General features: G+C 45.2%; 1 protein-coding gene across 9 annotated transcripts in view; it reads right to left on the bottom strand.

Annotated features, from left to right (window-relative positions):
* Positions 1-916: 916 nt before the first annotated feature.
* Positions 917-22,538, bottom strand: part of USP6NL (USP6 N-terminal like) — a 135,715-nt gene continuing 114,093 nt past the window's right edge. For all 9 annotated transcript variants that reach the window (XM_083401928.1, XM_083401931.1, XM_083401929.1 and 6 more), the window contains 4 exons: positions 22,458-22,523; positions 22,241-22,340; positions 20,957-21,109; positions 917-6,731 (listed from right to left, as the gene is read on the bottom strand). In XM_083401928.1, the coding sequence (XP_083258054.1) occupies positions 5,311-6,731; positions 20,957-21,109; positions 22,241-22,340; positions 22,458-22,523 (1,740 nt within the window). In that variant the 3' untranslated portion in view covers positions 917-5,310. The remainder of the gene's footprint in view (positions 6,732-20,956; positions 21,110-22,240; positions 22,341-22,457; positions 22,524-22,538) is intronic.

Raw genomic sequence — 22,538 nt, 5'->3', positions numbered from 1 at the left:
CGACCTGGCCACAGTGATCCATGCGACGGTCATCTCCAGGCTTGACTACTGTAATTCGCTCTACGCGGGGCTGCCCTTGAAGCTGTCCCAGAAACTCCAGTGGCTGCAGAATGCTGCAGCGAGGCTCCTCATGGGGTCTCTGCCATGGGAGCATATTCACCCAGTGCTTTTCAAGCTGCACTGGCTCCCGGTGGAGTACAGGGTCAGATTTAAGGTGTTGCTTTTGACCTTTAAAGCCCTTCACGGCCTAGGACCCTCGTACCTACGGGACCGCCTCTCCTGGTATGCCCCACGGAGAGCCTCAAGGTCCATAAATAACAACACCCTAGTGGTCCCGGGCCCTAAGGAAGTTAGACTGGCTTCAACCAGAGCCAGGGCCTTTTCAACACTGGCTCCAGCCTGGTGGAACGCTCTGCCTCATGAGACCAGGGCCCTGCAGGATCTGATTTCTTTCTGCAGGGCCTGTAAGACAGAGTTGTTCTGCCTGGCCTTTGGCTTGGAGCCAATTTGATTCCCTCCCTCCCTCTCTTTCTTTTTTCTTTTCTATCTCCTCCTGCGATGAGGCTACATTTTAATATTTTAATGTTCCATTATTTTAATGTTGTATTTTACTTTTGTTTTTAAGTTGTAATCATTCATCTTGTTTTTATTATTGCTTGTAAGCCGCTCTGAGCCCGGCCTTGGCTGGGGAGGGTGGGGTATAAATAAAAAATTATTATTATTATTATTATTATTATTATTATTATTATTATTATTATTATTATACTACGGTAGATAAGGGTCCAAGAGAGAATTTCAGGGTAATAATTCTGTTATCTATCTATCTAGCTATATGGTATCCGATGATTTTCTGATTCAGATTTGCTTTGATGAACACCAGAAATACTGTTTTGAGTCAGGCACACAAGACATAGAATCATAGGCTTAATCATTATTTTTAACAGGTTAAAAATACAGGTCACAAGAAAATAGGAAAACAGAGTTTTTAAAAAAAACTGTCGAAGATGACATAAGAAAAATAGCATGTATATATTTTATATATAAAAATCTACAGTATTTACTAGTCTCAATACATATTTTAGGAGCAGCTTTCTCTCCGCTGCTTAGCATCCAGTAAATTGTACAGCTCGCTTTTTTATTATATTTATTATTAATCACAAAGCCATGGTTTAAAACTCTGAGATTATTACACAGCCACATTATTATATACATACATTTCTACGCGGCAGTTAAGTAAATTGGAACCACAAAGTACTGTTTGTCAGTTTAAAGCCTTCTTCTCCCCCCTCCTCAACGCAGTACTAAGTAGCTACTTCGCTGCGTTCTGCAGGGTTACTTTATTTTATTAAAAGTCATTTGCCAAGTTAATTAAAAATTACATCAGATTCAGTATATACACACACAAAATGTCCATCACGTTGGCTAAATGTTGCTTTCCCCCCCTCCTTTTCTTTTTAAAGACTTCGGTACCGTCAACACATTAGCAGCGCCAACCTGCAGCGAGCATAGGCACAATAGCACATTGCTTGGGGGGGGGGGGGAGCTTAAACAACTCATGACCCACCAGCACAACAAATATACATGGGGGCCCAGACAGGGCGCAATAATCCTCCTGGGTTTATTTTGCTGCCCGCCTGGGCCTGCAGAATTAGGGAGGCTGATAATCGCCTGGGCAGGCTGTGTTTAGCCTTATGGGTGACAAGTTGTACAAACCCAATTTAGAAAAAAAAAGTGGGGAGGGAATAGCAACACACTTGTACTTCTAAGTCAGGCTTCCTCAACCTCGGCCCTCCAGATGTTTTTGGCCTACAACTCCCATGATCCCTAGCTAGCAGGACCAGTGGCCAGGGATGATGGGGATTGTGGTCTCAAAACATCTGGAGGGCCAAGGTTGAGGAAGCCTGGTCTAAGTCTTTGCCATCAGTGCAGCCAGATAAACCTTCACAAAAAAAAAAAACACCTCGTGGAGAAAGAAAGAGAGGACCTAATCTTTTGAAACCTGGAGACTACCAGTGCTTTGTTTGTTTTCAGCTAGAACAGAATACTCAAAAATACTTCCATCCAACATTTTAGCCAGATGTGGGCAGAATTGTAAGCCAGGGAGTTTGGTTCCAGAGCTTGGGTCAAACTGTACAGCAGCCATACAGAGGAAGGGAGGGGAATGGCAAAACGGAGACATGTGTGCAGTAAGTTGTGCACATCTTTCAACCACTGAGGGATCACAGGGGCTGGAGGCATTTGCTGGATCAGCTTTGGGTCTCTTCCAGGTTCATCATCACTCTTGTGTCTGTGGGCAGGAGTGAAGCATGACGTCAACCCCATGGTTTAGTGTGTGAGAGGACAGAGCCTCCAGAGTGCAGACACAGCTGAATAGGTCAGCTCAAAAATGGGATTCAGCTAGGGGTGATTGGACTCCAGCTCCCATGAGCCTCAGCCCAGCTGTCCACAACATCTGGAGGATCCTAGGCCGGCTACCTCTGGATTGGACCATGGGCACTGGTCCCCTTGTTTCAACTTATGACCAAAACAGACGGGGCAGATCTGTGACCAGAAATCCCAATTAAAAAACAAAACATCTCAGCATAGCCTAAGGACACATGTGCGAATTGAATCAGAACAGCCACCCTGAGGAGGGTGTGTTTGGTACTTCCTACCACCACTGTTATCCTAATCAAACGCATTTAGCTCTGCTTGGGAAGAAGGATAGGCTTAGCACAGGTTCAGATCTCTGGTTATTTCCCGAGGAAGAACTCAAGATGTGAGCATGTGAAGCACGGAGAGAGTAGCGGCTATGCGTGCACTGCTGCCCATTCCTGGACATTTGAGCCAAGCAGGGCAGCTGCTGCTCACACAGGACTGACTCCATGTGCACTTCACCCAAATCAGTGGGATACAGTCCCCCGTAGAAGAGACCTGCTCTCTTCCAGCCACCCTACAAGATTATTTTTCCTCTATCAAAACAAAATGGGAGTGGAGGGAGAAAGCAACATTCATACCCACCCACACAAGGTTGCAGGCCCTGATTGCAAAGCATTTTGCTACAATGAATTTGCTGGCTTCCGATTAACAAGGAGGGAGCACTTCGGCATTAGACTTTATACCTACAATCATCTCTTAAGGGCCTAATGGTACAGCAGCGCTAGCCCAATCAAGGGCATAAAAGTCTATTGCTCTCAAGAAAAACAAGACGCTCAAGCACATTGTGGGAATTGACAAGGAAGCAAAGGAGCGAGGGGGTGCCAGAAACACAGGAATACAAATTGAGGTGGGGGGGGGGGGGGGACGACGACGGCTCAAACGTTTCCGAGACCATCACAAAACCCTGCTGGGATATGAACCGGCCACCTTTGGTGCCGATGTTCCCAAATCATAACTGCGCATTTCTGTCTTTACAAAGGGCAGGCTATGATTTGAACGTGGAAGATTAGTGTTTCGAAGTGCACCTGAGACGGGCTACGAAACAGGCCTGCACAGCTTGCAGCTCACCAAGTCAAATTCAACCCTCCAAAGGCTCAAGGAGCCCATTGTTTACAGCAACTTGCTGGGACAGCAAGAACACAGTGCAATGTGGGCGTTGATGTGGGTGAAAGGAGAAGGAAGGAGAAAGCAGGTGCCTGGTAGGCTACAATCTACAGCCCGTATGCTGCCTTGACTTTGGTGGATCACCAGTTATGGAGGTATATATTTTTTTGCAGCCCACCAGAAACACCCTCTGGTTAAGCCACAGTGAAAATTAATAGGCATTCCTGGCAGACTGTGCCTGGGGTACACTCAAAAGAACACTGGATGTGGTGGGCAGCCCCGGTGCCAGACACAAACGGCAACATCAATGATGTACGCGACAAAGAGCGATAAAAGCATCTTGGTTTCTCAGAATTGGTTCTGAAAAGACAAAACTCTTATTATTACAGGAATAGCCGATGCTTTTCAAGGGATCAAAACCTCTTTGTCGGGGCTGATGAAGGGAAATACCATCTCTAGGAAAGTGTGGCACTTGAAAGACGCCTTTTAATCTTTCCGTTAAACACTGTTCGTGTTGCACTTTTGTGTATTTACAGAAAGCCCTGAAATGCAGCCACCATGGTCAAAAGCAACTCACTTAATGAACCCATTAAACAAAAGTTACTTTCTGGCTGCATTTCAGGTAGCCCTCTGTGGGTGTACAGAACATTAGTGCGACGCAGGAGAAGGATACCACATCGCAGCATGCTCACTCCCACCTGCAGCTGACATGCTGGCTTTCGTGCTTGCCCACGTGGACCCGAGGCATGTGCTCTGTGAGCCATCAGATTTGAAGGGGACAGATCCTAGGGTTTGGACCAACATACATTGGACTCCATGTGCAAACATGAAATCCAGCACTCAGAAGACAGGCAAGAGTGGCATGGACCAGCACAAACCCATCATTTGCCAAGCATATGTTCCAAATATCTGTGCAGGCCTTCTATAGTCACCGACACTCATGGTATATTAGCAGTTCTGTGTGCAAATGATGCAAGTATTGTATTTGATTGCACCTCTGCCCTCCCCTCCATCAAAACACACATTTGAGATTTAAAAATGAAGACCTAATGCACTGCAGAACTGCCTTTGGATATGCAAATGTGGGTGGCGGGCTCAAATACCATCAGCATCCTAGACACATGCTACAATTCGCAGACAGTCCTGATAGAATAAGCACCATTTATTGGGTGTATCAGAATGCCTTTGCTTTGGGTGTCAAACCTTCTCCTTTCTATGTGAGCCATAGGCAGTAGCATCTCTGCTCTGGATAACCCAGAATGTTCACTCCTGGGTTACTGAGACAATGTATAGAAGAATGTCAAGAAACCCCCATCCCAAGTGAATGGGGTGGTTTATAAATTAAGTTAACCAAAAAAAAAAAAAATTACTTTGTGGATGCAGTCCATGAATACACACGCCTCCATTTTAGACTCTGTAATTCTGTTGCCACACGTGAACACACAATCAATTGTAGTGTCAGGTCAAAAAGCAGCTTACTGAGGATTTAGGCAACAAGGTCATTTGCTCAATTAGCTACACGAACGTAACAAACAACCACCATAGTCGTCACGCTGAACATACAAACCTATTGCTATGTTTATGAGAATCCAACCTTTTCGTCCGTTTTCAATGCTCACTTTCAGCTTTCGTCAACGTTTAACAGAGCTGTGAAATAGTGTCAGTTTGCATATGCCTTTATCTGAATTGTCCTGTATGAAGATCATGAAACTTGGATGACCACCAACCCCAGACGTGCAACCATTGCATGCTCCTCCCCTGGTCTTTCAGGTGAGCACGTGTCGTTTCTCAAAGCAGGACTGATTCATGCATGGACAACCCGTCAGTCTGGTGTCTGTAGTGGTGCGCAGGGCTTGGGGAACTAGGATACTGATAGTGTGGCAAGCCGAGCTCTTCAGAGGGTGGGGAAGTCCTGTATCTTATAGGGCTATCCACTGAAATGGTGGAGAGATTATGTTCTTTAACAGGTGTCGATTGAAAAGGCGGGTATCTCCTCAAGTTAGCCAAGTGGCTTCGGCTACCATCTTGGCTCCAGGACTGCGTGTAAGGATCAGGCCACTTTCTACTGTCTGGCAAATAATCTGCTGGGGGGATTACAAATCTGGTGGCATTGGGCGATTTAGGTTTCCTTGCATAAGTTTCAACTGGGAGGACTTCGATTCGACTAGAAGGAGTCACGACCACATGTTGGTGGTTGACAGCATAATTTCTATGTGGTCTATCAGTAAACATCTCTGTTGGAAGTTCAGGGATGTACGGCCGGCTGGGAGAGCCGGTTCGATTCCCATAATTATACTGTGTGGCTACGAAGCTGGAATGAACCACGTTGGTAACGTGCTTTGGGGAATTTCCATGGTAAACAGGTGGGTTACTGTAAGACGGTGGCGGCGGCTTGAAGTTATGTCCAATATCTGCCCCATCAGACTGGGAAGAGAATCTGGGGGCTCTTGGTTGGGAGCTGAAGGCATAACTGTTGGATATTTTTGGTGGACTAGATGTTTTCTCTGTCGACTTCCTTGAACCGAGGGAGTAAGTTGTGTTCCTCGGACTTTGCAGGATCGCCCTTTCTAGCACCTCTTCCACAGAATTGTCGTTCTCTGGGTCACCACCAGGCACATTGTCATACTGCGACGCATTTGACTCTCGCTTACCCTCATCGACATCCAAAGCCCTGATCTTTTGCTTCACGTTGAATGCCTGTCCCTCAGGCCCGGGACTCGGTGGCATTCCCGAACTGGCATGGTTTGCAGATCGAATCTTGATCTCCATGGTCAGCTTTGCAGTCTTTTCGATGATTTTGACGTCCGAAGGCTTAATCCACCTGGGCACAAATTCCTTTCCTGTATTTAAAGTAGCGTTGGAATTTTGGTTAGCAGATGCATTATAATTTTGCTTGGAGTCAGACTCTGGCTGAACTTCAGGTTTCTTCCTGGGGCTCTCCAAGTCATGCTTTAACAACCCACTCCGCACATTAGCCGTCGCGGGCTTTTGCTGTCTCCTTTCCAGCGAATCCTTTCTCCTCCGGTGGCCTGGCGAGCTTTCCTGGCCTCTCTCTATAGATGCTCTGCGTCCTCCCCTCTGGCTAGCCCGGCCATTGCTTGCTGCACTAGTGCCGCTCTGCCCGTTGACCAGATGAGTAAGATTAAGCATGGCAGGCTGAGATTCGGGCGGAACTTTCCCCAACTTCTTTGGAAGTTCGTCATCTTTACCTATAAGAATAGACACCAAAATAAGCATTACATATATAAACTAAACTCTTGACATGGATCCCTCCCTGTGGCGAAGGAAGTTAATTGGTTCCCCGCCTCTACCCGCTCTTCTCCCAAAGAACACATGTCAATGTATGAATTACAGAAAGCAACAAGAACTGAGGGTTCACAGCTGAAATCAAGTCTTAAGAGGTTGGTGATTGTAGCAGATTTAGTCTTCTGTCCTATACATGAACTCTAACAGTAATAGGAACTGCCAGTGGTCAGCCAGTTTGATACCAAAAGCATGCAAGATATTGAGGCATGCAAGAACTGTCTTACTAACACAAATCACATTTGGAAATTAATTTTCTGACCTCGAATGATCTTGACTATAAAGGCACAATAGTCTAAGCTGCGCTTTTCCTGAAATTGCAGCAGTTCACGGTCTTAATTTTAGATGACAAGACAGCCTTCCTTCTGAGTCTAAGGTGATTAGGACTTTGGGGGGAACGCTCCACCTCGTGTGAGTCTTGCATATGTGTACAAAGCAGAGAGAAACTCAATGAACTGAGTGGTACAACAGTTACTCGAAAATGTCACCTCCCTTTCTGAATTAAACCTCTGTTCTCTCTGCTTTCTGAAGAGGAGGGTGGATTTAGAACCTTGCAACCTGGAAGACGCCACGTTCCAAATAAATGTGCCCTCCATACATTTGGTACTTTCTTCCTGCAACATGAGAAGGGGCATGTGCACATGCACCAGTCATTCAAGTTAGAGCAGGGCTGAGAAACCCATTTTGGCCTTCGCCAGAATGGCCAAGAGTGCATTGCTAAAAGCACATACAAGGGACACCAAGGGCTATCGAGTCCAACTCCCTGCACTTCCTCATTTTGGATCAATGCATAGGGTTTTGTTCTGTATTTTAAGAAAAAAACTTTTGAAATGTACGTAGGTTGATTAATAAGACGGCTTTATTCTTTTTAATTTAGTACACTTAAGGTCTCTTAATTACCACTAAGCTTTCAAGAAACCCCAGTGAGAATACTATAGACATTTTTATTGAATTCTTTGTCGCTTTGAAGATTACTCTCTATAATCTCTCTCTCACACACACACAAGTCAGAGGGAGAGGGAGTGTGTTTGCCCCTGGCTTAAAACTGTTTAGATGTTGTAGGCTAACACCTGAAGATCTGAAAGGTGTGGGGGATGATATGACAATGACCCTAGACTGCCACACTAGTTCTCCAGTCGAGAGCCTCGGGTTACAAATGAAGAATTAGCAGGCGCACTAATGAAGAAAAAAGCATTCCAAGGTTGCAACTGTTGATTGCCAAGACCAAAGCCATACACAAGCAGGGCTCGTGGGTTTCTATCAGATGTGGGAAATAATTGGAAGGAAAGCACATCGGCAACAAAAGCAAAAAGAGGGGAGAAGGGATGAATAGAGCCACAGCTTTAGATCCCAGTCACGTGGCCTCGGCACAAGGCAGATGAACTCTCACTCCAGGCTCAGTGTCAAAAAAGAGGCATGAAACAACACAAAGTATACAGCTTGCTTAGATCTCCCAACATCATTCAGGCCCCTGACTTTTAAGCTGGCTGTATAATCGACAAGGATCTATGGACCGAAACACAAAGTGCGGCCATCTTGTCACTAAAGCCCTGTTTGTCCTTTGCAAAGTGGCACCTGGAGAGGGCAGGGGGGAAGTGGAAAGGGGGTGCTCAACCCTTTGCCCCCGCCATGAGAAGGTAAGAAGAACCTGCTCGTTCAGGCTAATGCCCAATCTAGCCCAGGATTTTCTTCCCACGGTGGCCAACCAGATGCCTGTGGGAAGCCTGCAAGCTGGGCATGAATGCAATAGTACTCTGCCCACCTACGATTGCCAGCAAATGGAGGCATAATGAATAGACAGTGGAGCGAGAAGGTAGCCATCATTACCAGTAACATCTAATAGCCTGGCGTTCCATGAATTTGTCTTTTAAAGTCATCCAAGCTGATGGTCGTCACTATCTACTGCAGGGGCAAGTTATATTGTTTAACTATGAGCTGTATGAGAAAGTACTTTTTAAAAATCTGCCCTGAATCTGCTAACATACAGCTTTTCTCTTATCTACTTTCTCCATGCTATGCATAATTTTGTAACCACCTATCATGTCATCTCTTACTTGCCTTTTCTGCAAACCAAGTCCCAGATGCTGCAACCTTTCCTCATAGTAAGTCATTTCCCACTACAACTATCCTCCCCAGATGCTTTTCTATTGCTGCTGAAGCAGCAAGCCTGTTTCTACTCTGCAAACACAGGTCTGACACACAGCTTGGAGAAAACTGCAGGAGGAAAGTGGCTGGTGAGGAAAGGTTAAGCATCCCTTCCCTCACCTGCCACTATGCATCAGATGCTCAGCTTCTAATGCAATTTTATTTTTCTGGATGTCCATTGTTGTAGAATCATAGAATGGTAGAGTTCGAAGAGACCCTAAGGGTAATCTTGTCCAACCCCCAGCAAAGCGAGAATCACCCTGAAAGATGGCCACTCAACTTCTGTTTAAAAACCTTCTATGAAGGAGAGTCTGCCACCTTCTGAGGCAGTCCATTCCATTGCAAAGCAGCAATAACCCCCAGAAAGGTCTTCCATAGTCGGACTTTCCTTTCTTGTAGTTTGAATCCATTAGCTCAGAGCCTATCCTCTGGAGCAGCAGAAAGCAAGCTTGCTCCATCATCCACGGTGACAGCCCTTCAGATATCTGAAGATGGCCATCATATCACCGCAGCCTTCTCTGGGCCAAACATTCCCAACTCCCTCAACCGTTCCTCATAAGGCTTTGTTTCCAGACCCTTAATCATACTGGTCACCCTCCTCTGCACACATTCCAGCTTGTCAATATCCTTCTTAAACTGTGGTGCCCAGGACTGGACATAGTATTCCAGGTGGGGTCTGACCAAGGCAGAACAGAGTGATTTCCCTTGATCAGGACACTATACTTCTGTTGCTGCAGCCTAGAATTGCATTAGCTTTTTTGTTGCTGCATCACACTGCTGATTCACATTAAAGTTTGTGGCCTAATAAGACCTAGATCTTTTTCACATGTACTTGGCAAGCTAGTATATATTTGTGCATCTGGTTATTCCTACCCTAAGTGTAGAATCTGACATTTGTCCCTATTGAAATTCATTTTGTTAGTTGTGTTGCTGACATGGTCTTGGGTTAGGTGAATCTTAAATTAAGAACTGGGCTGAAAGTTGAACACCACTCTCAGATGCTTCTCGTTGGGGTACTGTGCATGTGTTCTGCCTGCTTAATGCTTGGAATGGTCCCCTTGAAATCAGCAGAGTTTCCTTCCATAAAAATATGATTATGGTGTGAGGCTGTGCTCACATTATGTGTTTTGTGCGGTACCAGGTGGCCAATTTGCTATCCTATCATTACAGCAGGGTTCATTTAAACACAAAGAGATCTATGCTCATAAGATCTCTCCTTTCTTGCTTTAAGAAGATGAAACCTGGAGAAGCCAGAACCTGAAGTGCAGCATTCAGTACTCCTCTGTTGAACTGGAAAAAGGTAGGCCACCAGTCCTTAAACCAACCCAATCTAGAAGCTTCACAACATCTTCCAAGCAGAGTGATTGATGTTGTACATACCTATACATACCTTCTGTGTTCAAGGAAGACACCAAGGACTAGCAAACAGAGCCCATGGTTATTCCTAAGCTCACCCCCATGGGGTTCTCAAGTTTACTCCTAGAATCACTGATCCACTGCACACAGAACATGCAGTCGGCATATGAATCCGAGAGAAAGGAAAATGCAAGCAAATCTAACAGTCCAAGTAAGTAGCCAGGAGCATTTGCATAACCAGGGCTTATAAAGCACCAAACTGGAATTGTGTTGGGGGCGGAGGAGATGTTCTCCAGTTTAGGAAAGCTGGTCAGGTCCCTTCTAGCAACCACGTTGCGCCCCACTGCCACCCTTGCTCACACCAACCCAGTTTGATGTATAGGAGGTGTCAGGAAGAACTCAACTCCCAGTTGCCCTAGCACTGCAGAAGCAAAGCAAAGCACAGTTTGACTTGTACCACCGCTCAGAGGAACAAGGGCTGCTGGGGAGCTTCGGCATTGTTTTAATAATGTGTTGTATGCTGCCTAAAAGATGGGCGTATATACATTTTTAAAAATACATAAATAAACTTGAAAAGGTTCACCACCTTCACTGCCAACACATCTTTTTTGTTGGGTATATATTAGGCAAAAGGGATGTGGGTGGTGCTGTGGGTTAAACCACAGAGCCTAGGGCTTGCCAATCAGACGGTCGGCAGTTTGAATGCCCATGACTGGGTGAGCTCCCGTTGCTCGGTCCTGCTCCTGCCAACCTAGCAGTTCGAAAGCACATCAAAAGTGCAAGCAGATAAATAAATACCACTCCAGCGGGAAGGTAAACAGCGTTTCCGTGTGCTGTTCTGGTTCGCCAGAAGCAGCTTAGTCATGCTGGCCACATGACCCGGAAGCTGTACGCCGGCTTCCTCAGCCAATAAAGCAAGATGAGCACCGCAACCCCAGAGTCGTCCACAACTGGACCTAATGGTCAGGGGCCCCTTTACCTTTACCTATATGTTAGGCACATAGCACAGAAGAATGAAATGACACCTTTCCCACTTTGGAAAACTTCTCTAGCCTTTCCCAACCAGCTGATGTCCAATGGTTGTTGGGATTCCAACGCCCACCAGCCCCTGCCAGCCTGGACTATGGTCAGAGAGAGAGTTGTAGTCAAACAGCAATTAGAAGACACTAGGTTAGATAAAATGTGATCTAGCCACTTGGAAGCTATTCTTCATGATAGGCAACCAGACAATTGGGTTTCTAAAACCCTGTCGTATAAGAAGTTGTTAGCCACGCTTGCTACAATCCAAAGTCCTGCATGCACACACAGAACACTTCCACACTCTTTCACTGCAATGACAACGGGTGAAACAAACCTGCATGCATATATATGGAACAGCTACCACTACTCTGAGAGAGGAGGTAAAATGCAGGTGAAATACCAGGATTATTATATTGTTGTTAAAAAGAACAGAGACTTACTGAATATAAAACAAGCCCATTACTCCAGGCACATGAAACAAAACAGTTTTACAAGCCCATCAATCAATCAATCAATCAATCAATCAATCAAATAAAAGCAACCTTTGCTCAAACCACAAAGAACAAGAACACTATGAACCAGGCAGAGGCAAAAGTACCAGGAGACACTTGGGGGATAGTAGCGAACAGGAAGGCCACGATATCGGGTGCTGGCAAGAAAGAGGAAAGGCAAGTTCATTATCACCATTGTAAAAACCTCCCTCAAAAAAGACAACAGAACCTAAACTGAGCTACATGCGGAGTCAGCCAAAGCAAGCAAATCATAAAGTAGTGCCTGGAACCATCACTCCCAAGGGGCTGGGGGAAGAGAGCCAAGACAAAGGATGTAATTGTCTCAAAGTGTAACACAGCACACCGAATCATGGCCTTGTTTGCCTCACCAATGGCAATATTTTTAAAGAATGTTTTAAGTACCCATAGAAGGGAACATAACAAGATGCTCTGGCATCCCATAACTGAAAGCTGCTCTTCTCCATGTGATTATTACTTGCATAGCTGCCCTTTTCCATATTCACAGTCACAGGGCAAAGTTTAAAAAACGACTAAGTGTCCTGCAATCCACTTCACTGCAGAATCAGAGGGAGCCTCATTGGCCCACTTGATCCAATTACCTGCTTGGTGCAGGTAGTCTAAGGTTAGCACATCCTCAATAAGCGGCTGTCCAGACTCTGTTGAAGCCCTACAAAGAAGGAGGTACTCTGCTCTCCCCGGTAAGAGACTCCATTGCTAAGAAGCTTGACAATGTCTAATTGTACCGTCAAGAAGTTTCTCGTAATGTTACTCATAGCACACAATCAGCCGGTTTGGACAGTGCTGGCCTAGGTGTTGGCAAACCTAACAAATGAATAGGATTATTTATTTCCTTCGTTCTCTTAAATAAAGCAAATCTGTGATGTTTCTACAGAGTCGCCTTATGTCTGAATGGCAGAGTTACGCTCTTCCCAAACCCATTGACACTTCTTGAAGAAAAACAGTACTGAAGGAATACAGGATGAAGGAAGTGCCCTTGGTTGGGGTCATGATCCAGCCAGTTAGGACTTCCCAGTTCTAGTGACTTCAACAGCAGAGATTTAAGCACATGCCCAACTCTCCCCTGGAGAGTAATAGGATACTAAGTGCTTAACTTTGGTTGGATCAGACCTGCTGAACTTCAGCTAGTTATTCTTCCAACTTCCAGTCTTACATTTTTTGCAAGACAATTTAGAAACGTTTGTGGAAAGGATTCCTACATTTAGAAATTTAGAAAGGATTCCTACATATACTCTAAGCCTGCCTTTTACGCTCATGGCTACATATCAAATAATTTACAAAAGAAAACCTGTTAGTCTTTCAGCACTCCAAAGATTTCGTTTTTAAAAAGCCTTCAAATACATGGGCTTAAAGAAATGCTTTTTCAGTTCCTAGCACCGGCATTCTAGGATACTTCTACTGTGAGTTTTGTCATTCAGAAGGAAAAAAACAGGTGTCCCTTTAAAAAGCGGGGGAATATCTGGTTCTGCTATTCAAGTCATCTTGTTTTTAAAAGCTGGTATGGTGAAAGTACATGCTGACAAGGATTAAAGGAAACAAGGGAGTAGAGAGATTTGGGAAAAAAAGAAATGCTACTGGCTTATTCTTGATCTTTGTCACCACCCAGTGGAAATTAATCACAACTGCAAAACTGTCCAGGTTAATTGTCCCAAGATGCATTAACAGCCAATTACACTGAACTGAATGCCACAACAGAGTCTGAGTAACCGGTTTCGGACCCTCATTTTAGCTCCAGAATGTGCATGTCTTGAGAGTCCTCACAGAGCTTAAAGGGGAGGCAATCACAGGGAAACATGTTACAAGATTGATGGGTTTGTGGTCTTCCAAATCAGTAGCTTATTTGCTACTGAGATGCCAGGGACTGAACTGGGATCCCCCCCCCCCTGCATCCAAAGAGGAAGCTCTAACCACTGAGTTATGGTTCTTCCCCATCATGACATTTGACATTTCCCCACTGCACAACGGTGATATGGAAGGGGAAGCACAAAAACATAGAACATTGTGGCACAATAACAAAGCAAGATCTAGCAGGTTTGTGGGGTGAAGGAGCAAAACCAGGTGTGCAGCAGAAGCTATTTTTCAGAAGCAACTATGTCTTCAGGGTGACATTTAGATCTGTCCTTCACCACAGTTCCCTTTCTCATTTCTGGATCATCATGATAAATAAAGGGACATGCCAATCCCAGCAATTTTCAGAACACTGAAGAATTGGCTTAACACAATTTAGTTCTGCACTGATGTTTGAGGTGCTAATCGTATAAACTCGCTTTGGAAACTCTTACCTAGATTCAGAGGAAGACAATTAAAAGCAGGAAAAAATTAACAGGTTGCTTGTTCCTGGGCTACTGAAATAAAAGCCCCAGGCAAACGCATCGCGGTCCTCTGATGCAGACAACAATTTCAAGCCGTGCTAGATTTTACCAAGTCTAAGTGGATATTCAGAAGAGGCACAAGCAGAGTTAGTGGCACCGCTTATATCCATAAGGACGTGAGGAGAGAAATTCAATGGCTCAAACTATACAGTTCAAATCACACAGAGACAGGCAAAGTGCCAGGGGGAAACCAAGATTCCATGGCAACCTCTAACTTCATCACATTTAGATGCACTCGAGAAATCAGTAGGAATAAAAAAACATCAACAACATGGAAAAGTATCGGGAGAGTTAGTTGGTTAATGAAGTGGAGTGCAAAGGAAAAATAAAACAGATACGTGTGAGTCCTCCAAACGTATAAATGAAAAATTCCATATTCATCTGGAAAAGGAAAAACAAATACAAAAAGTGACATTACAGGAGCTGTAGAAGAGAAAGTATGCTGCACTGATGCTTTTACAATATTGTTCCTTTATTATTTTTTACAGGTGCCAGAAAGGGAAAAACCTATAAGACATTAGCTAAAACAGAAGTCTGAAATGAGAAGAAGCTGATAAAGTTAGGAGCCACACTCATAAATTCTTGTGAAGAACGAAAAGCAATGTGGTCTACTGAAGGAGAGAGGCAAAAAGAGAATGCAAAACAGAAAGTTTAAGGAGAAATGCACAGTCTTTTATAGGGAACATGGGAAGCTGCTGCATACTGAGTCAAGCCATTGCATCCCTCTAGCTCAGTAGTGTCCACCCTGACTGGCAACAGCTCTCCGGGGTATCAGGCAGAGGACATTCCCAGTCAAGCCTAGAGATGCTGGGGATTAAACCTACATGCAAAGCAGATGCTCTATGAGTGAGCTGCAACCCTTATTTATGCCCTATCAATTATATTCCCCGAGATAAAGATCCAACATCCAGGCAGCCACAGTGATAAGGCAACAGGGAACTTTCCTCATTCACACAAGGAATTCCCCCGCCCACGTTGCTCCCTTCCTTCTCAGTCTTCTGCTACTTGGGAAGATCTATTTTATTCTAAACATGGAGGTCATGTTAGTTTTCGCTCCATACATCTATATAATTTTAACATTTAACAATGTTAAATATACAACAACAACATGCTTGTTGTGTTTTAGCATTGAGCTGTGAACTAAATGAGATATAAGAACATTCAGAGAGCCCAAGTCCTGTCTGGTCCTGCATCCGTGGCCAACCAGATGCCTGTGGGACATCAGCAAGCAGGACATGAGCGCAATGGTCCTCTGCTTCAGCTGTTCCTCACTGACATGTTGCCCGGAGGCACTGGGCTGCCTCTGATCTTGGAGATGGCAAAGTCCTCGTGACTAGTAGCCACTGACAGCCTTCACTTCCACAGACTTGTCCCGTCCTCTTTTAAATCCATCTGAATTGGTGACCAACGGCACATGCCGTGGTAGTGGTTTCTGCAGTATAAACCACACACTGTCTGCTCCGTGCAAAGTGAGGGTGTGCAACGCTCCCTCTGCCCTCCACTCGCCCACAGAAAGTGGCTGGGCTGGCCAGCTGCCCACAAAAGGCAGGAAGCATCTTCAGGGAGCGGTAGTGGTGGTGGTATCAGTTAGTCCTATAACTCCCTAGTTCCCAGTCCTTTGCTCATGTGCGTGCATTAAGTAAACTGTCTGCCAGAGAGGTTAGCAGCATCACTTAGCAGCAAGCGCATATGGCTTTCTGGTGGAAAGGATACCTGGCAACACACAACCCCCACTTTCTCCATGTTCTCACTTGCCCTGAAGTTTGCAGAGTGGTGATGGTGGAGGAGCTGGTGGCTGATAGGGATTCGTAAGCAAACAAAGCCCCTGTTTGTTGACCCTGTCTAGGGGGAGACAAATATCCCAAGCAGGCATTCTGAAAGAAGGCTGCACACTTAACTCCCCTTCTTAATGGAAAGGCAATGGGCACACAATCTTTCCCCAATCCAGTAGCCTCCAGATACTCAGGACTACAATTCCCATCAGCCCCACTGGCTCAGACTGATGGGAATTGTAATGCAGAATATCTGGAGGTAACCAGACCTGGGAAGGCTGGTGCACATGAAGGCACAACAGACCCTTTGTTCACATCAACAAGTTAGGATTGCCAGTCATCTTTCAGAGTCCAACTGGATTAATGGCGACATGGCCAGTTAACGAAATAATATCTCTGCAGCACCATTCATGGCTTCTACTTTTTGAAGGAGATGGTGCCTACTTGTGTAACGGGCAACATTTTTTTTTTGTTCAGAAGCTCTTAATGCATGTTAAGTTCTAAGGAAATGCAGAAGCCTTATCAGGGGCACTGGGGAAGGAGTCAGAAAGTTTGTGAAAAATTCACAGATGAGCTAAAATTAAAGAGCCTTCTGAGGTCCTTGATCTGTGAAAAATAACCAGAGACCCACTAGATGTGATAAAAGGATCCTGGGAGAGAAGAATCACTGGAAGGCTTCCTGGCAATTCCATTACTGCCTGATACATTTCAGAGAGAAGGAAAAATCTGTGATCGGGCAATTTATGAAGTTTTGTACCCTTTCTTCTTCCCCCATCTGCTCTACAGAAGACATTCTGTGCTTGATAGGAAGGACCATCAGAAGATCTTCCTTTTGCAAAAACAGCCTTTTCTCTGGGTGTTACAGTTTTCCTGGGGTAGAATAGGGTGTGAAGGAACGATATCTGGCCATGGTCCTGGAACGCAAATGCTTTGACTGAGCAATTAAGTGTTTTCCCACCATGTCTGAAGGAAAGAAAAAGCCCAAAGCAAACTGGTAATCAGCCTTAAGATTGCCCAGTCCATCTCATTCTGAAGGAGAGTTTAGAAGAAAACAGGGAAGAGAGCACACTACAAATTCCCTTCCAGATGGACTGCCATGTTTTCAATGCTGTGCAAAGTTATGTCTTTGACAACAGACCAAAGTCTGCCCGAACAGCTCTGGAAAGCTCTTAGCACCCTAAACAAGGCTTGCCAGATGGAGAATTCCACTAAGCCTAATTAGTGCTCGGGTGTTCCCATATGGGAGGGACCTAAATTAACAGTATGGCTAGAATTGCAAGCCTCCAATAACTATTTCATTATTACAGGGAAAGGGAAGTAGCAGAGGATCTGCTTTGCAAATGCAGGAGGTCCGCGGTTCAATTCCTGGCATCTCCAGTTAGAGCCGAGAGAAACCATGGAGAGCTGCTGCCAGTCAGTGCAAACAATACTGAGCTAGATGGGTCTATGGTCTGACTCAGTGGCATAAGGCAACTGCAAGTATGAAGCAGAAGATGGCATTCCTCACCAGCTGTACTCTTAAAGCACAAGCCTATTTATCTTTACTCTGTGGAGTAAGTCCCAAAGTGTTCACTGCAGCCTAAAAGGGTTAAGTTGAAGGTGCATACTCCACTCCTAGCACAACCTGCATAACAGGGATATTGTGAGGATGACATGCATCAAACAATCCATACCACCCTGAGCCCTAGAGCACAGAGGAGGAACCTTTAACCCACCACATCTTGCTGGCCTAGCAATTAACCTCCAACAGCTCCAGCCATCAAGTGCCCATTGTCAGAGATGATGTGAGCCAGAGGCTCTCCTGATAACTCATAGTAATGAAAACTTTGGAGTTCTCATGATTGGTACTATAAGTAGTAGTTCATGTTTTCTACCTTTTCCCTATAAGCTTTCTGTAGAAAATCCAGGAGTTTATATTTAAACCCCGGGAAAGGTTTATCTCACTAACTTTCCCAGCTGGTCAGAAGGGAGTTTCCATCCCTCCTTAGTTCTAGCTGCCCTAGTCTTTTTGTACTCATTTGACTTCATTTTTATCCCACCCTTCCTCCTAACAACTCAGGGAAGCTCACAGGGTTTTCTCCCACCCCTACATTTTATCATCAGAACAACCCTGTGAAGTAGACTGGGCTGAGAGAGAATGAAAGAGCAGCTGGCTCAAGGTCCCATGCAGAAAAGAACCTGAGTGTTGTCTCTTTCCCTGCCAAGGAAAACAAGGATAAGCACTGGGATCAAAATCTGGAACCTCCTTTTCACCCCTCCATTCAATACCCTGTAAGGAATTCGGACACACATCACTCGGGGCAAACATCCCTGTCCATCTCAGCTTCCAAGTCCTACAAGGCAGCTTTCATTTCAACTTGCAATGTCATGCCCTAGACACTGCAATCTGTCCATGGTGGGAATGAAATAACCAGGGGTTATATCTGGACATTGTGGGTCTACTTTGGAAGCAAGGCAGAGCGAAATGATTTATCCCAAAGCCAAAAGGTGACCTTGCCCCAATGATCCCTTATGCCTCTCTCAGTTTTGGTGCTGCTTCTCTGTATTGATGTGGCCCTGTTATTCTCCCTCCCTCCCAAACTGGCTGACCTTGATGTGGAGGTGCAAAAGGAAGCCTTAGCTGGCAGCCAGTGCCCTTCATTGAGCTCACATGAGACAGGATCAACCCTGTGCTTGCCTGGGGAGGAAGCTGCCTGCCCCCTGCACATTTGCAGAACTAGAGACAGACGAGGCATGCAAGAGTGAGGTAATGTCTAGAAGACGCTGAGAGCGAGGTTGGTGACAGATAGCATCGCCTGGAGATAGTGATTAGAAAAACAAGAATTGAACACGGAGTGGGGAGATAAAACTCAAGGGCTGATGAAATTCAGATGAAGAACAAATGAGGCATCCATTTTCTTAGCTAAACAAGAACTGAAAACAAATCTGACAGATTTTCAAGACGTATCTTGTGGGTACTTAGGCACAAAGAAAATCCCCATTTGGGGGTTGAAGAAATACCCCCCCCAGCGGCCCCAAGTGGAATACCCGTGCATGGGCATCCATCCCTGAGGCCCAAAGTGGGGGGAGACAGTATGGATGTCTATCAATAGAAGAGTCACCATTATATCCACAGAAAAATAATGGAGAATCAGAATCCTTCATGATCTTGGGGGAATGCCTTGGAAGCAGAGAGCAGCACAATGTTAGTGCTATCCTTCAGCTGCTGGGACCAGAACTTCCTCTGCATTCCTCTTCTCTAGCCAATCCCTGCTGCTGGAGACTGTGAGCTGGAGACTGACTGAGCCCCAGTCTCCCAAGATGATGAGCAGGGCTGGGCTTGGCAGGAAGGGGAGGAGCCTCAAACACCAATTTTCCTCCATGGAAGCCAGCACTCCATTGGTGCCTTGGGCAGCACCTGCATTCAACCATCTCATAAGTGAGGGGAGGAAGGCGAAGTTGAGGGGTGGAAAACAGGTCGAGTTTCTCCTCCCCACCCCAAATTTCTTACAGGCCTCAGTTTGCAACAGGAATAAATTATAATATTCAGTATTTCCAGTAGTGCTTGGAATAACTCCACATTCAAAGCCTCTGGTCCAGTGCTGTCAGTTTCCACTCCTCCCCCACTTCCTGTCCAGGCTACTATTGGCCTAGCAGAGAGAAAATAAGGCAAAAGCCAAAGCGATCAGAAAATGGTATCCATAGCACATAATGCCCGGTGGTTAAAAGAAATTGAAGTAGGGGCAAATAGAGAACTTTCAGAATAGAAAAAGAGGTTTTTTTAAAAATGGGTCACATAAGGTTCAAAACTGGGACATGCCTAAAATGATGTGCAGCTTTGAGGACACCGCACACACAGAGGGTGAATTGACTAATTACTTTGGGAAAAGATCTTGGGATTGTAGTCAAATTTTCACTGGAAGAATAAATACTTAACTCTGACTGAAATAAATCTGGAGTGTTAGGAATACTTAGGAAAGAGGCTGAAAACAGAGCAGCCCATAGCAATGGTGATAGAATTGTGGAATTGGAAGGGAGCCCGAGGGTCCTCTAGTCCAACCCCTGAAATGTTAAGAACATTAAAAGCCTGACAGTTACAACAGACATCCTCTACGATCTCCTCCCCATCTTCCCAAGGAAGAGCTAGTGCCTGACTTTTCTGCTCACTCTCTCATGTTACACTAAACTGGCAGAAATCCTGAAGGACCCTCTCAATAGTGGAGGGTAAAATTCAATTTCCTTTCTCAGCTCACAAAAACCCACTTATCCATTAAACAGCACAGACATTCTTATGAATGCTGGGGGGGGGGGGGCGAACAGTCCAGGAAACCTCCCTCCCAGCCCTCCCCTCTTTCTGCAATGATTGATAGGTCTAGAAAAGAGCATCTCTGATCGTTGTTCACACTCAGAGGCGAAAATTGTTTTCCGGCGCCGCATGCTAAGGCATGAACACAAGACCAGCATTTTAACGATGTTGTCTTCCTGCTAACTAAAAGGCCACAAGTTTACCTCCTGTGCTCCCCAGGATGGGACAATGAGCCTGACCCACATGTACCTTTCTGCAGAATGGATTGCTTGCAAAATGCATCTGTTCATCCAAACACTGATCTCCTGACCCTGGTCAGGCACTGCCTTCAGGATGTGCACTACTTGGCCAACTTCCTGCTGTGGGCATAGCTGTGCATCAGGAGAACAATGTTACCTGCTCCTTGCAGGGACTTTTGTTACACTTCCAGATTAGGAGCATGATAGAAGTGGGCATACCTTTTGGGGAAATGATCAGGATTTCCAGGAACGGGATACCAAATTGTGAATTTCCTGCACCCTGCCATATTTATGCAGCTCCATTTCAGGTGGTGTTTCGGCTGGGCAGAGTGACAAAAGTTGCGTAGACCCACAAACCAACTAAAACTGGCTGCCTGCTTCCAAAGAAGCGGCTGTGTCTTGAGTTACTTACCTGCTGCTGGCAGGTCCAACTTTGCTCGTTTCAGCTCTGCCATGGAACTCTGGAGCTGATCTATTACGAAGTCATCTTCAAAGAAGAAATCTTTGGCGAGGGTCTCCTGAAGAAATTGCACGAGTTCTTCCATTTGCAATTTCATCAGGTGTTCTAGGTTGGGAGGGGGAGAAGAGTACGACATCAGAGAGTAGACTAAAATGTAGCCATATTTGCTTTCTCTATTGAAACAGAAATCTCTCTCTCTCTGTCAATTCATATCTATTAATTAAACAAACACCTAGTGTAATTCTGGAACTTGACAGAAACATAAGGCTGCCATATATCAAGCCGATCCCCTAACACTGCTCTCTCTAACAACAAGCACATGTGGTATGTGTAGACAGAAATGGGGGCAGATGACAGGATACTGAAAATCAAGAGGGAGGCATAGCCATGGAAAGCATGGAAGTAGCCATGGAAAGTGGCATTGTTATTGGGAGTGAGCATCGTGCCCTTGTGCTTTCCTGTTAGCCCCTCCATTTATTTAAACCATTTCAGTCCTGCCTCTCTCAGAGACTGAAACAGGTTGCAGAAACGTCTGACAAAAATTACCCCCCTAAAACGGCAGCATATCAACAAATACTCAACATAACTGAAACATTGCAATCATAGCGATAAGAAGCACCAAGGAGCATCAGCCAACAGAGGCTTGCTTTAAAAGGTGGGCTTCACGGAGTCTCCTAAAGTCAACAAGGAGGCCCAGCAAAGGACCTACAGAGAATGCTCATTTCAAAGCCTTGGGGCTATCACCAAAAAGACTCCGCTCGTTGCTGTGATTTAATCTCCTCAGGAAATTGTACTTTTGAGTAGAGCCCTTCTGACCAGCGTCTATATTCCTGTTGGCTGGGAAGTATACCGTGCCACCAGATTTCTTGTGCATATTGTAGCCACATCTTTTGCAACCTATTTCTAATCATTAGAATCTTCCCAACAGTGAAGCTGTGGTGGCTTTGGAGACAGTGTGAAATAAGCACCCACAAGATCTCTCTCCCCAGAAGTGCGGGGGGTGGGGGGTGGAGAGAACATCAATGGCTTGGTAGGTTGTAAGTCACTGTGGGTTGCCTTGCGCAAGATAAAGTGATGAACAAATATAATAAATAAAATAATAATAATAAATAAATAGTGCTGAGAAATACCCAACTGGAGAAAAATGTTTGGATTTTAATTTATTCATTTTATTCACAAGCGCCTATCCATGCCATATGGCGAGTTAAGAGTTTAAAGCCAGGACAAAGATCTTACTTCTGTGCAGTTTCAAAATGGTGTAAGACATCGCAGTGAGAACCCGTTCTCCTTCAAGTATGTAGATATCCCAGATCCTGAGGGTTAACGTAAAGGGAGTCTGCAATGAGAGAAGCCATGGGAGGCATCAGAAAAATAATAGAAATCCAGATTTGTCGTAAATATGTGTGCTTGGGATGATTGGGGGAGGGGAAGACATCAAACAAAGGGCACTCACACGGTCAAGGAAACACTGGAAAAACCATTTCATTGTGTAAAACGTAGTGTTGACTTCCTGGGAGTCCTGCCAAGAAGAAGC

This window comes from Podarcis tiliguerta, assembly GCF_965153285.1.
Source record: "Podarcis tiliguerta genome assembly, chromosome: 10".
NCBI lineage: Eukaryota > Metazoa > Chordata > Lepidosauria > Squamata > Lacertidae > Podarcis > Podarcis tiliguerta.
Note: the sequence above shows the minus strand (reverse complement) of the source record. Positions and strands in the feature narration are given on the sequence as shown.